The sequence below is a fragment of the Emys orbicularis genome, chromosome 19 (assembly GCF_028017835.1).
Source record: "Emys orbicularis isolate rEmyOrb1 chromosome 19, rEmyOrb1.hap1, whole genome shotgun sequence".
Classification (NCBI taxonomy): domain Eukaryota; kingdom Metazoa; phylum Chordata; order Testudines; family Emydidae; genus Emys; species Emys orbicularis.
This window is the reverse complement of record NC_088701.1, coordinates 3,072,797-3,084,909: the sequence shown is the minus strand read 5'-3', so window position 1 is coordinate 3,084,909 and position 12,113 is coordinate 3,072,797. Positions and strand designations below refer to the sequence as shown.

The 12,113-nt window shown below is 55.6% G+C and overlaps 1 protein-coding gene across 1 annotated transcript; it reads right to left on the bottom strand.

Annotated features, from left to right (window-relative positions):
- Nucleotides 1-6,581, bottom strand: LOC135892030 (RING finger protein 11-like). The gene is made up of 3 exons (XM_065419712.1): nucleotides 6,462-6,581; nucleotides 3,821-3,990; nucleotides 1-1,875 (listed from the first exon to the last, which is right to left on the bottom strand). Exons 1-3 carry the CDS (start codon nucleotides 6,579-6,581, stop codon nucleotides 1,704-1,706), a joined length of 462 nt encoding a protein of 153 aa, XP_065275784.1. The 3' UTR covers nucleotides 1-1,703.
- Nucleotides 6,582-12,113: the final 5,532 nt, after the last annotated feature.

The window sequence follows — 12,113 nt, the reverse complement described above, 5'->3', positions numbered from 1 at the left end:
TGATAGGCAATCTATTTTATTGTTCATTTCCAATGCAATGTACATCAGTCTTAACTTTCAAGCGCTAAATCCTTGTTAAGGACAATACATAACTGGAAAAGCCCTTTCACGCTTCTGGCCTGGGAGCCACTAACAGAGCACAGGGCAGCCCGTCCAACTGGCAACTCACTCAAAATGGTGCTAACCCCTGGTGGGCCGGGCCGATTCCTGCACTGCGAGCGGCATCTGACAGCCGAGTGCGCGGAAGGCAAACGAGCTGGCTTCGCGAGGGTGGGTTTTAAGTCTCAAGGCAACAAGAGAAGCTCCTGGTGCTCCCATCAAGAAAACTTCCTATTTCATGGAGCAAACGGCCTCTGTTTCCAATTTTCTACTCTCGTCGTTTTGATTAGTCGTCGTTGCCTTGTGAGCCAGCTAAGGCGGCAAATCTGCAGATTGTAGAGTTTAATGACTGGTATTAAAGTTGCAATCTCAAAGGGAACAAATGAACTGCTGCCCTGCCTTCAAAAAGGAGAAAATTAATCAAAAGCAACTGCCCTTTACCTGGCAGACACTTAAAATAGCACTAGGGAAGAAATCTGCATTCAGTTATTTAAAGCCATTCAGTTGTGACACAATAAAAACCACATTGTGCCAAGCCAATTGGGTTTAACGGAAATAATTTATTTTGGGGACTATAAAACCTTCTGGGGGTGGGAGAAGTTCCTCCAGGAAATAGCTTTGTTCAGGCAGATGTGCCAGCTGGAATATTAAAACACTGTCTGATTAGAGATTATTCTCACCAAAGCAGAAGAGAGAAAATGAGCAGGGTTGGGTTTCCCTTCCTCCTTAAACCCAAGCTTTACACTGAGGAGGTTAGCGCCTTTACGGGGTGCCATTCATCGTGCTAGAATCGCAGAGTCCTGCTGTAATGTTGCTAGTTAAAGCCACCCACTAAGGTTGCTTCTCAGGCACTCCTGTTTGAGTAACAGCGGGTGGGGAGCCTTCGGGGACTTATTTTCATCATTCCAGCCCATTTGGGGTGGGCGGTTTGGTTTCAGTCAGCCAAGGGGTTAAGCACAGCTGCCGCCATCCAGGGGAAGGAAAAAACAGGTGCTAAAGAAGCTGAGTTGTGACTATTTAAAGCAGAGATGGACAAAAAAAAACAACCTAACCAAGCTAGATGTCGAGCAGCGCAAGCCAGCGGCTCTTGCCAGCACCTCTACGATCTTGCGCCTTCTGTTTGTAACGGAGGAGATCAACACCTGCTTTTATTGAACCTCATCCGTTTATCTCGTTCACTGCTGCGTTACGCTAATATCGTCACACTCACGAAGGGGCCGCAGCCGAACAGCACCTCTCCCCCCCCCCCCCCATCCCCATCAGAGCCAGGCCACGCTCACTATGGAGCTACTAGGAGAGGCTGCGTAGCATGGGTGGATGCTGCTTTCTGGGAGGGCCCAGGAAGGGAACTTTCGATACCTCAGCCTGACACGCTAATACAGAGATTGTAAGAGGCAGCTTTTAACTGACATTCAGTCGGAGCGACATTCTAACGGCTCTGGATGATCCGCAAGGCAGCAGGGCTGGAGTTCCTTGCCGTCGGAGTCTTTGGTGTAACCCGTGAGTATGCAAAACGAAAAGCCCCCAGCCCTCCCAGCGCGTCCGACCTCTCCTCACCACCAGCCTCGAAGCATTAGCGTGGGCCACGCCGCCGCCGCTTGGCCTCAATTCGTCTCGTAGCAGGCCAGCAGAGCAGCGTCCACCGGCTCCATGCAGGAGGGACAGGTGAAGGAGCGCATCAGCCAGTCGTCGATGCAGTCCACGTGGTAGATATGCAGGCAGGGCAGGAACCGGATGGGGTCTCCGTACACGAAATCCAGCATGCAGATGACACACCTATGGCCAGAGAGCGGGGAAGTGCTGTTAGCTCGCCGTCTGCAGGGGAGATATCTGGCCCCCATCCCTGCCCTGGGGGCTTTACCCCCGATGTTTAGGGGCCTGTTAAGCAGGAACAGCCTTGAGGCTGTTCTACTTCACGCTCGGCTTCCCACAAGCCCTGGGAAGAGAGAAAAGCCCCTTTCTTCTGCCAGAGCAGAGGTGGGCAAACTACGGCCCACGGGCCGACCGTCCTGCCCGGCCCCTGAGCTCCTGGCCAGGGAGGCTAGCCAGCCCCCGGCCCCTCCACTGCTGTCCCCCATCTGCCGCAGCCTCACCACGCTGCCAGCGCTCTGGCCCGCCACTTCTGCCAGGCAGCACGGCGGCATGGCTGGCTCCGGCATGGAGCGGGTGGGTCCCGGGGGGGCAGTCAAGGAGCAGGTGGAGGTGGTTCGGGGGGGGCAGGGGGGCGCGTCAGGGGACGGGGAACCGGGGGGGTTGGATAGGCATGGGAGTCCCAGGGGGCCTGTTGGGGCGGGGGTGTGGATAGGGGGCGGGGCAGTCAGGGAGCAGGGGGGGTTGGATGGGGTGTGGGGTCCCGGAGGGGCGGTTAGGGGTCAAGGAGCAGGGGGGTTTGGATGGGTTGAGGGTTGAGGGTTCTCAGGGGGGCAGTCAGAGGGCGGGACGTGGGGGGGGGGGGGGCAGGCTGTTTGGGGAGGCACAGCCTTCCCTACCCTGCCCTCCATACAGTTTTGAAACCCCGATGTGGCCCTCGGGCCAAAGAGTTTGCCCACCCCTGATATAGAGACTCCCAGCCAGTTCCCGGGCATGCTCAGAGGGAGGGGTCTTGACCCAGTAAGCTGATGCCCACAGCGGAGTACAATCAAATGCCTCTGGACTTGATGCCAGGCACTGCAAGGCTGCATTCGACCAGTATTCTACCTCCCACAGCGCCCCGGACTAGCTGCTTCCAAGGAAGGTGAAAGCGACCCCCTTCTCCCCTCCCCCCCCCCCCCACATCTGAGCAGGGTGAACCCAGATGAACACAGCATTCAAGTTGGTGGCGAACGGATAGGATAGCAAAGTGATTTCCAGTCTCATTTTCACACACCTGTAAGTTTAATACACTGGCTTTTGGACTGGGCAGTTTTCCACTTTGATTTCCTGACCCATACAGGAAAGCTCCTCAAGCATTTGAAATCTAGGCATCTGTCACCTAATCAATTCCCCACCCACGCAGGAGCCTCGGGCATGAGGGCAGCTTGATCTCTCGCCTGTTCTCTGCCTGGAGCAGAGTTGTGTCTCCTGACGATTGAAATGCTTTAATGGCCTGTAATATACAGGAGGTGAAACTAGAGGATCTAATGGTCCCTTCTGACCTTAAGCTCTATGAGAGAACAGAGGGAGTACAACCGGCGCCCTATTCGAAACAGAAAAAAACGGGTTACTTCCCACCTCAGCCTCCCAATGGGAGACTCTCTCAAATACCAGCTGAACTCTGAAACACCAAACGTAACAAGCAGTAGCTCTCATGGAGGCTTGGTTATGTTTGGTGAAGGGTTTGAAGATACGGTGAAGCTGTTTGGAAGAAGTGGGATCAGCCCACCGGATAGAAACATATTTGCAGAGGGCAAACTGCGTGCTGGCTGCTCTAGCAAAGAGGTATGAGGACCAAGTCCTTGTCCTCAAAGACTTTCCATTCTTGGCAGACATTATCCAGCCTTGTGGAATACCACAGGCTTGGAGCTAGTAAGTTGTTTTCCCTCGAGGAGTGAGTGGATTTTCTGCCAAGCCTGGAAAGTTTCCATGACAATTTTGGAGTTACCGCAAACCTAGGCAGTAAATTCGAAGGACTGTTTAGCCATGCATTGGGGCGGATTGTTCAGCTTTACGGCGATTGCCGTCAGCTCACAGCTCAGCCAGGGCTAAGAGAAGAAACGAAGGGTGTCGGACGCAAAGGACTTACTCTTTCACTTTTTTTTCCGATGGTTCTGTGCCCGGAACAAATATCCCTTTGGGCAGGTGCTGTATCAGCCCAATCCGCTGGGCGATTCGGATCTGTTCTTCCTCCGTTAGCTGCGTGGCAAGTCGGGTCTGGCTCGGCGTGGGGTGATACACTGGGATCGGCTCATGTTCCTTCAAAATTAGAAGACAGAGTTCATTACCCTGGTAACAGGCACCCAGGGACTGAACGTCCTCCCTCCTCCTGATTTTAATAGAAAACAAACCTGTCAGGGATGGGCTAGGTAGACTCAACCCTGCCTCAGCATGGTGGGGTTGGACTAGATGACTTCTTGAGGTTCCTTCCGGCCTGGCATTTCTATTATGCTATTTAAGGAGTTAGTTTTGCAGTCTATCCAACTAGGAAACTTGAAGTGCCCTTATTTATACTGCAGTAGCAACTAGGAGCCTCAGTCCTGGATCAAGACCACAGCATGCAAGGTGCTGTACATTGTTTAGGTGTATTACGGTAGCGTCCAGTACCCCAGTCATGGATCAGGACCCCAGCGTGCTAGGCGCTGTACAAACAGACCCCCCCCCCCAAAAAAAAGACAGTCCTTGCCCCTGAAGTGATTCCAATCCAAGGGTAAAACGAGATGACAGATGGATATAAACGGACAGAGAAGCCCAAGGAAACAAGATTGGTCAGCATGACGGGCAGTGCATCAGCACAGCAGCTGCCTAGCTGGTGTCAAGGTTTCTACAGGCATCATGACAGAGGGGAGTTTTCAGAGCCCTATTATTTGCCTCCCACCGCAGGGCTGTGGACAGTTCTTCATGGTGTTACTGAACACAAGCACCAATGGAGAACACCAACGTTGCTCCTGAGGAAACGCCAGGCCGGAGACCCGGCCATTTCAGGCTGACCCACCCAGCCGGATGCCAGGATCTGAGGGGCACAGCGTCAAGCCCTTCATCCAGAAACGCACACGCTAATCCCTCCCCCACACCCCCAGTCGGTAATACACTAATCCCTCCCCCTACAACGACAGAGGACACCAACTGGGCTCTCATGCGGCTTCAGACCCGTCTGGTGTGTCTGTACCAAGGCGATAGGTGCCTTAGGCCATGTCTACACAAACTTCCAGTGGCACAACTGTGCTGCTGTAAGATCACTCAGGTAGCTGCATTATGCCGACGGGAGAGAGCTCTCCCGTCGACAGACTAAAACCAGCTCAAGGAGCGGTGGTAGCTATGTCGGCGAGCGCTGTGCACCTGAGCCCTTACGCGGGCAAAACTGGGGGAGGGTTTCCACACCACTGAGCGATAAAACTTTTGCCAACGTTAAGCGCTAGTGTAGACACGGCCTTAGAGTTTACATGGCTCTGAGCATTGGGCAGATCTCTTCCAATCTAATGAGGTGTTTCTACAGCACCCAGGAAACAGCTGTGTCTTGAGGGTGGAGACACCAAGCCTGGAGAGGAATGTTTAGGGTGGAGCTAGACTGAAATTGAGCACAGTATCAGGGTACAGTCTTCCCTAGGGAGACTGTGAAAAGCCCCATTGCTTGGGGTATTTCAGACTAGGTCCAAAGGCCTGGGAATAGCCCATGGGGACAATCCCAAGCTGGACAAGCCAGGATTCTCTGCCTCCCAGTTTGCAGGAGGTGCTGATAGGAGCTGGTCGGAAATACAGCTTCTCTGGGAATGCTCAAGCCCCACGGCCAAAGCCAGCGCCCGCCAAAGGCTGGCAAGGGGGAGAGAATACGCCTGGAACCCAGGAGTTCCGGGGACGATCCTGGTGCCTAGCCATGCACCCATACAGGACTGGGAGTGCTGCTGGCTAGGTCAGGTAGGAGACACCCCCCACCTCCTAGTACCCTTTCCAAAGGAAGCCCGCACTGGGCCACCCCCAGCACACCACGCGAGCTGCACCCCCACCCCCGGAATCTCTCCATGGGCCACACCCCTTGCTGCTCCCCTCCCCCAGCTGCAGAGCCAGCTGCCCCAAGCGCTCCCCCTGGGGCTGCAAACCCCCCATACTCCCCACGGGTCACACCCGCAGCTGCAGGGCGAGCTTCTCCCATGGGCCACGGCGCAGCCCCCCTCCCCACCCAGAATCCCATCCCCATGAGCAACAGCCCACTCCTCCCAGCTCACCCCCCCCCCAACTATTCATCTCTCCTGGAAACGCCCCCATTGGCCTCGGTGTCCCCCCCAGAGCCAACCCCCAACTGCTCCCCACGGCCCCCCCCCCCAGCTCATGAGCAGTTTCTTCCCCTACAGGACTCCCCAAAGCCCCCCATTGCTCTCCCGGCATAGCCTCTCCCTTGGGCTCCCCGCCATGGGCCGCCCCTCTGCCTCCCCTACCCACAGACTTCCTCCCATGACTCCCCCAGCCCCCTCCTTCGCCCCCCCCCCCCCACGGGCCCCATAGGCCCACCAGGTTCCCCCACCCCCCACGGGTCCCATAGCCCCCAGGCTCCCCCACGGGTCCCCCCCCGCCACGGGTCCCAGGCTCCCCCCCCCCGGGCCTATGACCCCCCAGCCCCCTCGGCCGTCCCCCCATAGGCCCCTAGGCTCCCCCGCCCCCCCACGGGTCCCATAGCCCCCAGGCCCCCCCGCGGGTCCCCCCCGCCACGGGTCCCAGGCTCCCCCGCCCCGTACCTGGTAGGGGGGCGGCGCCGGGGGGGGCGGCGGGTCCCCGGGCCCCAGGCTGGCCCCGTCCCCCGAGTCGTTGAGCAGCGAGAGGTCATCGGCCGCCTGCGAGGAGAGGCAGTTCCCCATCCCCGCCCGGCGGGCCCGGTCCCGGCCGGACTCTGCCACCCCCGGCCCTCCGCTGGGGGGAGGGGCAGAGAGCGACGCCGTCTGCTCCCCCCGCCCCTCGTCGGGCGATGGTACCGCCCTCCGCCCCGGGGCATCACGGGAATTGGAGTCCTGGCGGCCTTGGCGGGGCTCCGCGCGTGCGCAGAGGGGGAGAGCGTGTGGGATTGGGAGGGGGGAAGCAATCAGCGAGGACAGGGGGAGAAGGGGTAGGAAAGAGGAGGGGCAGGTATGGAGTGAGGGGAGGGGGCAGAGCAGGGAGTGGCTGGGTCAGGGAAGGGGAAACAGGCTGTGAGGAAGGGGCTGGGGAAGGGGGAGAAGAGGGGAAGGGGCAGTGTGGAAGGGATGAGAGGGGGTGTAAAGAAGGGGAGCCCCCCCACATGCCTCCAGTGCCAAAAGGCTGACAGCATTTTGTTCCATTTGGGAATCGATTTGATTCACCCCACATGACCTTCATAGTTTGGGAATATACCTATCCTTGGACTAAACGCACCACTTTCTCCTGCCTTGATCCTACCCACTTGCCCCTCATTTGCTTCTTCAGGGTGCATGAAGAAAGCCTGGAAGATTTTTTCTTTTCCTCATCTTATACGATTGCAGATTCATCATCAAATGCTGGCATCAAACAGAGGGCAGAGTTAAGGTTGTCTGGTCTGGGGGTGACTGAGCAGGGCTGGTTTGCTAGGGGAGCAGGGTCCCCGGCAGGAGTGCCGGCCAAGCAGCGTGGGGCAAGCCCCCGTGCCCCAACCCCACTTCCCAGCAGGAGCACCGGGCGGGTGGGCAGAGATGGGCAAGCTCCTGCGCCTTGACCCCATTTTCCCAGCAGGAGCGCAGGGGAGGGGTCCCTCTTGCTCTGGCTCTGGCCAGGGCCGCACAAAACCATAATCCACCTCTGGACTCAGGACACCTGGGTTCTATTCTGGCTCTGCCACTGACCTGCAATGTGACCTTGGGCAAGTCGCATCCTTTCTCTGTGCCTCAATTTCTGCTCCCAGCCTGTGTGTCTTCCCTATTTTGAGTGTAAACTCTTTGAGGTGGGGATTGTCTTTGTCTTTCTATTGTCTTACACACAAGCCTTTACTGTGCAAACCCCTGTGTGGACACATTTATCTGTTTAAAACTGATCAGAGTGGTTTAGTTTATGAGGGCAAGCTAAAGCAATAAGAACAGGAGTACTTGTGGCACCTTAGAGACTAACAAATTTATTAGAGCATAAGCTTTCGTGGGCTACAACCCACTTCTTCGGATGCATATAGAGTGAAACATATATTGAGGAGATATATATACACACATACAGAGAGCATGAACAGGTGGGAGTTGTCTTACCAACTCTGAGAGGCCAATTAAGTAAGAGAAAAAAAACTTTTGAAGTGATAATCAAGATAGCTCAGTACAGACAGTTTGATAAGAAGCAAGTGTGAAAATACTTACAAGGGGAGATAGATTCAATGTTTGTAATGGCTCAGCCATTCCCAGTCCTTATTTAATCCTGAGTTGATTGTGTCTAGTTTGCATATCAATTCCAGCTCAGCAGTCTCTCGTTGGAGTCTGTTTTTGAAGTTTTTCTGTTTTAAGATAGCCACCCGCAGGTCTGTCATAGAATGGCCAGACAGGTTAAAGTGTTCTCCCACTGGTTTTTGAGTATTATGATTCCTGATGTCAGATTTGTGTCCATTAATTCTTTTGCGTAGAGACTGTCCGGTTTGGCCAATGTACATGGCAGAGGGGCATTGCTGGCACATGATGGCATATATCACATTGGTAGATGTGCAGGTGAACGAGCCCCTGATGGTATGGCTGATGTGATTAGGCCCTATGATGATGTCACTTGAATAGATATGTGGACAGAGTTGGCATCGGGCTTTGTTACAAGGATAGGTTCCTGGGTCAGTGTTTTTGTTCAGTGATGTGTGGTTGCTGGTGAGTATTTGCTTTAGGTTGGGGAGTTGTCTGTAAGCGAGGACAGGTCTGTCTCCCAAGATCTGTGAGAGTAAAGGATCATCTTTCAGGATAGGTTGTAGATCTCTGATGATGCGCTGGAGAGGTTTTAGTTGGGGGCTGAAGGTGACAGCTAGTGGTGTTCTGTTATTTTCTTTGTTGGCCCTGTCGTGTAGGAGGTGACTTCTGGGTACTCGTCTGGCTCTGTCAATCTGTTTTTTTACTTCAGCAGGTGCGTATTGTAGTTTTAAGAATGCTTGATAGAGATCTTGTAGGTGCTTGTCTCTATCTGAGGGATTGGAGCAAATGCGGTTATATCTTAGAGCTTGGCTGTAGACAATGGATTGTGTGGTGTGTCCTGGATGGAAGCTGGAGGCATGTAGGTAAGTGTAGCGGTCAGTAGGTTTCCGGTATAGGGTGGTATTTATGTGACCATCGCTTATTAGCACAGTAGTGTCCAGGAAATGGACCGCTTGTGTGGATTGATCTAGGCTGAGGTTGATGGTGGGATGGAAATTATTGAAATCATGGTGGAATTCCTCAAGGGCTTCTTTTCCATGGGTCCAGATGATGAAGATGTCATCAATGTAGCGCAAGTAGAGTAGGGGCGTTAGGGGACGAGAGCTAAGGAAGCGTTGTTCTAAGTCAGCCATAAAAATGTTGGCATACTGTGGGGCCATGCGGGTACCCATAGCAGTGCCGCTGACTTGAAGGTATATATTGTCCCCAAATGTGAAATAGTTGTGGGTGAGGACAAAGTCACAGAGTTCAGCCACCAGGTTAGCTGTGACATTATTGGGGATACTGTTCCTGATAGCTTGTAGTCCATCTTTGTGTGGAATATTGGTGTAGAGGGCTTCTACGTCCATAGTGGCCAGGATGGTGTTTTCTGGAAGATCACCGATGGATTGTAGTTTCCTCAGGAAGGCAGTGGTGTCTCGAAGATAGCTAGGAGTGCTGGTAGCGTAGGGTCTGAGGAGAGAGTCCACATAACCAGACAAGCCTGATGTTAGGGTGCCAATGCCTGAGATGATGGGGCGTCCAGGATTTCCAGGTTTATGGATCTTGGGTAGCAAATAGAATGTCCCTGGTCGGGGTTCTAGGCATGTGTCTGTACAGATTTGTTCCTGTGCTTTGTCAGGGAGTTTTTTTAGCAGATGGTGTAGTTTCTTTAGGTAATCCTCAGTGGGATCAGAGGATAATGGCCTGTAGAATGTGGTGTTAGAGAGCTGTCTAGCAGCCTCTTGGTCATATTCCAATTTATTCATGATGACGACAGCACCTCCTTTGTCAGCCTTTTTGATAATGATGTCAGGGTTGTTTCTGAGGCTGTAGATGGCATTGTGTTCAGCATGGCTGAGGTTATGGGGCAAGTGATGTTGCTTTTCCACAATTTCAGCCTTTGCACGTTGACGGAAGCAATCTATGTAGAAATCCAGTCTGTTGTTTCGACCGTCCGGAGGAGTCCACGCAGAATCCTTTTTTTTGTAGTGCTGGTAGGGGGGATTCTGTGGGTTAGTATGCTGTTCAGAGGTATGTTGGAAATATTCTTTGAGTCGAAGACGTCGAAAGTAGGATTCTAGATCACCGCAGAACTGTATCATGTTCGTGGGTCTGGAGGGACAAAAGGAGAGGCCCCAAGATAGGACAGACTCTTCTGCTGGGCTAAGAGTATAGCTGGAAAGATTAACAATCTAAAGCAATGTAAGCCACATTTCAACTGATTTAAAAACATCCACTGTTGTAGCCATTTAACCAAAATTGGTTTAAAAATGACACCTATAGTTAAACCAGTATGAGTGTGTGTAGACCAGGCCTCAGGTATGTACAACACATGTGACAGGTTAGATACTACTGTACCCTAAATCCCATTCCCCTTCCAAAGCTGTGCTAGAACCCAGGAGTCCTGGCTCCCAACCCCCCTCCTCTAACCACTAGACTCCCCTCCCCACTCAGAGATAGAACCCAGGAGTCCTGGCTCCCAGCCCCCCTCCTCTAACCACTAGACCCCCCTCCCCACTCAGAGATAGAACCCAGGAGTCCTGGCTCCCAGCTCTAACCACTAGACTCCCCTCCCCACTCAGAGATAGAACCCAGGAGTCCTGGCTCCCAGCCCCCCTCCTCTAACCACTAGACCCCACACCCCTCCCAGAGCTGGAAATAGAACCCAGGTGTCCTGGCTCCACCCCTCAATCACAGTTTGGTTCAACAGATTGAGGGAAGGGGGCGTGCCTATTGCCTCTTTGGCCGAGCCCGCCCCTTCCTCCTATCACGTGACTAGTACCCGCTTCTTTCCCCACCATGTGACCCCCCTTCAGTTTCCCTCCCTCCCGTCACGTGGTGCGGCCGCCAGCGGGCGGGGAACGGCGGCCGGCCGGGGTCAGCGCCCGCGTGTCGCGTTCGCCTCGTTTTGCCGCCGCCGCTGCAGCCGCCTGTCTCCTGGGCCGGGCAGCCGGAGCCGCCGCCAGAGCGAGAGAGGCCGCCGCGCCCGCCGCTGGCAGCCGGGCAGGTACCGCCGCGCCGGGCCGGCTAGGCCGCAGCGCCCGCCGGGGCCTGCGAGAGGCGGGCGGGGGCAGCGTGGCCGCTGGGCGCGGGCGCGCGGCCGGGAGGGGCGCTGGGGGAGCTGGAGGCGCAGCCGGGGGGAGGAGTAGCCAGGGGAGAGGATGGGGGGGCTGGAAGGGGCGGGGGGAGCAGAGGGTGTCTGGGGGGGTTGGGTCACGGGGGTGGGAAACTGGGCGAGCCCAGGTGGAGGGGGGGGGTCGTTGGGAGATCAAATGTGGGGAGGCCAGGATGGAGCCCAGAGGTGTGGGAGAGGATGGGGGGGGGGGGCGGGAGGAGCAGCCGGGTGGGGTGGAAGAGGAGAGGATGGGGGTTGTTGGAAGCTGGCAGGAGGAGCAACAGGGGGTGAGGGGACAGGCTGGGGGGGGTGGAAGGGCAGGCGGAGCAGCGGGGTGGGGGGGAGAGGATGAGGGTTGGGGCGGGAGAAGCAACTGGGGGGAGGGGAGAGGATGGGGGGTTGAGAGGAGTGGAGTGGGGGAGAGGATGGGGGGTTGGCAGGGGCGGGAGGAGCAGCTGGGGAGGGAGGGGCGGGTTGGGTCATGGAGGTAGGAAACTGCGTGAGCCCTGGTGGCGGGGCGGGGGGGGGGGCGGTCGTTGGGAGATTAAATGCAGGGAGGCCAGGATGGGGCCCAGAGGAAGGCAGGAGGAGACTCAAGGGGTGGCGGGATGAGCTATTTGGGGTTGGGGTCAGTCACTGGAGGATGTAGGGTGCAGGGGAGGAAAGAAGCATTTGGGGCAGGGGACCGTGGATGGATCCGGGGCCTGTTCCTCTTTCTGGCCTGAGGGCCGGGGTAGTCCAGCCTCAGGGGTGTGGTAAAATGGGACCCACTCTTCTTTCCCATCAGCCCAAATGGCACCATGCAAGGTAACCCCAAGAACTTGCCTCATCCTGTAGCTTGGTGAGGCTGGAGAGGGGGATTGGGAAGGGGGCCTGTTTAGAAAAGGCAGGCCCAGAGCGTTGGTGGGTTAGGAGGAAGTGGGGTCTACTCTGGAAAGGGT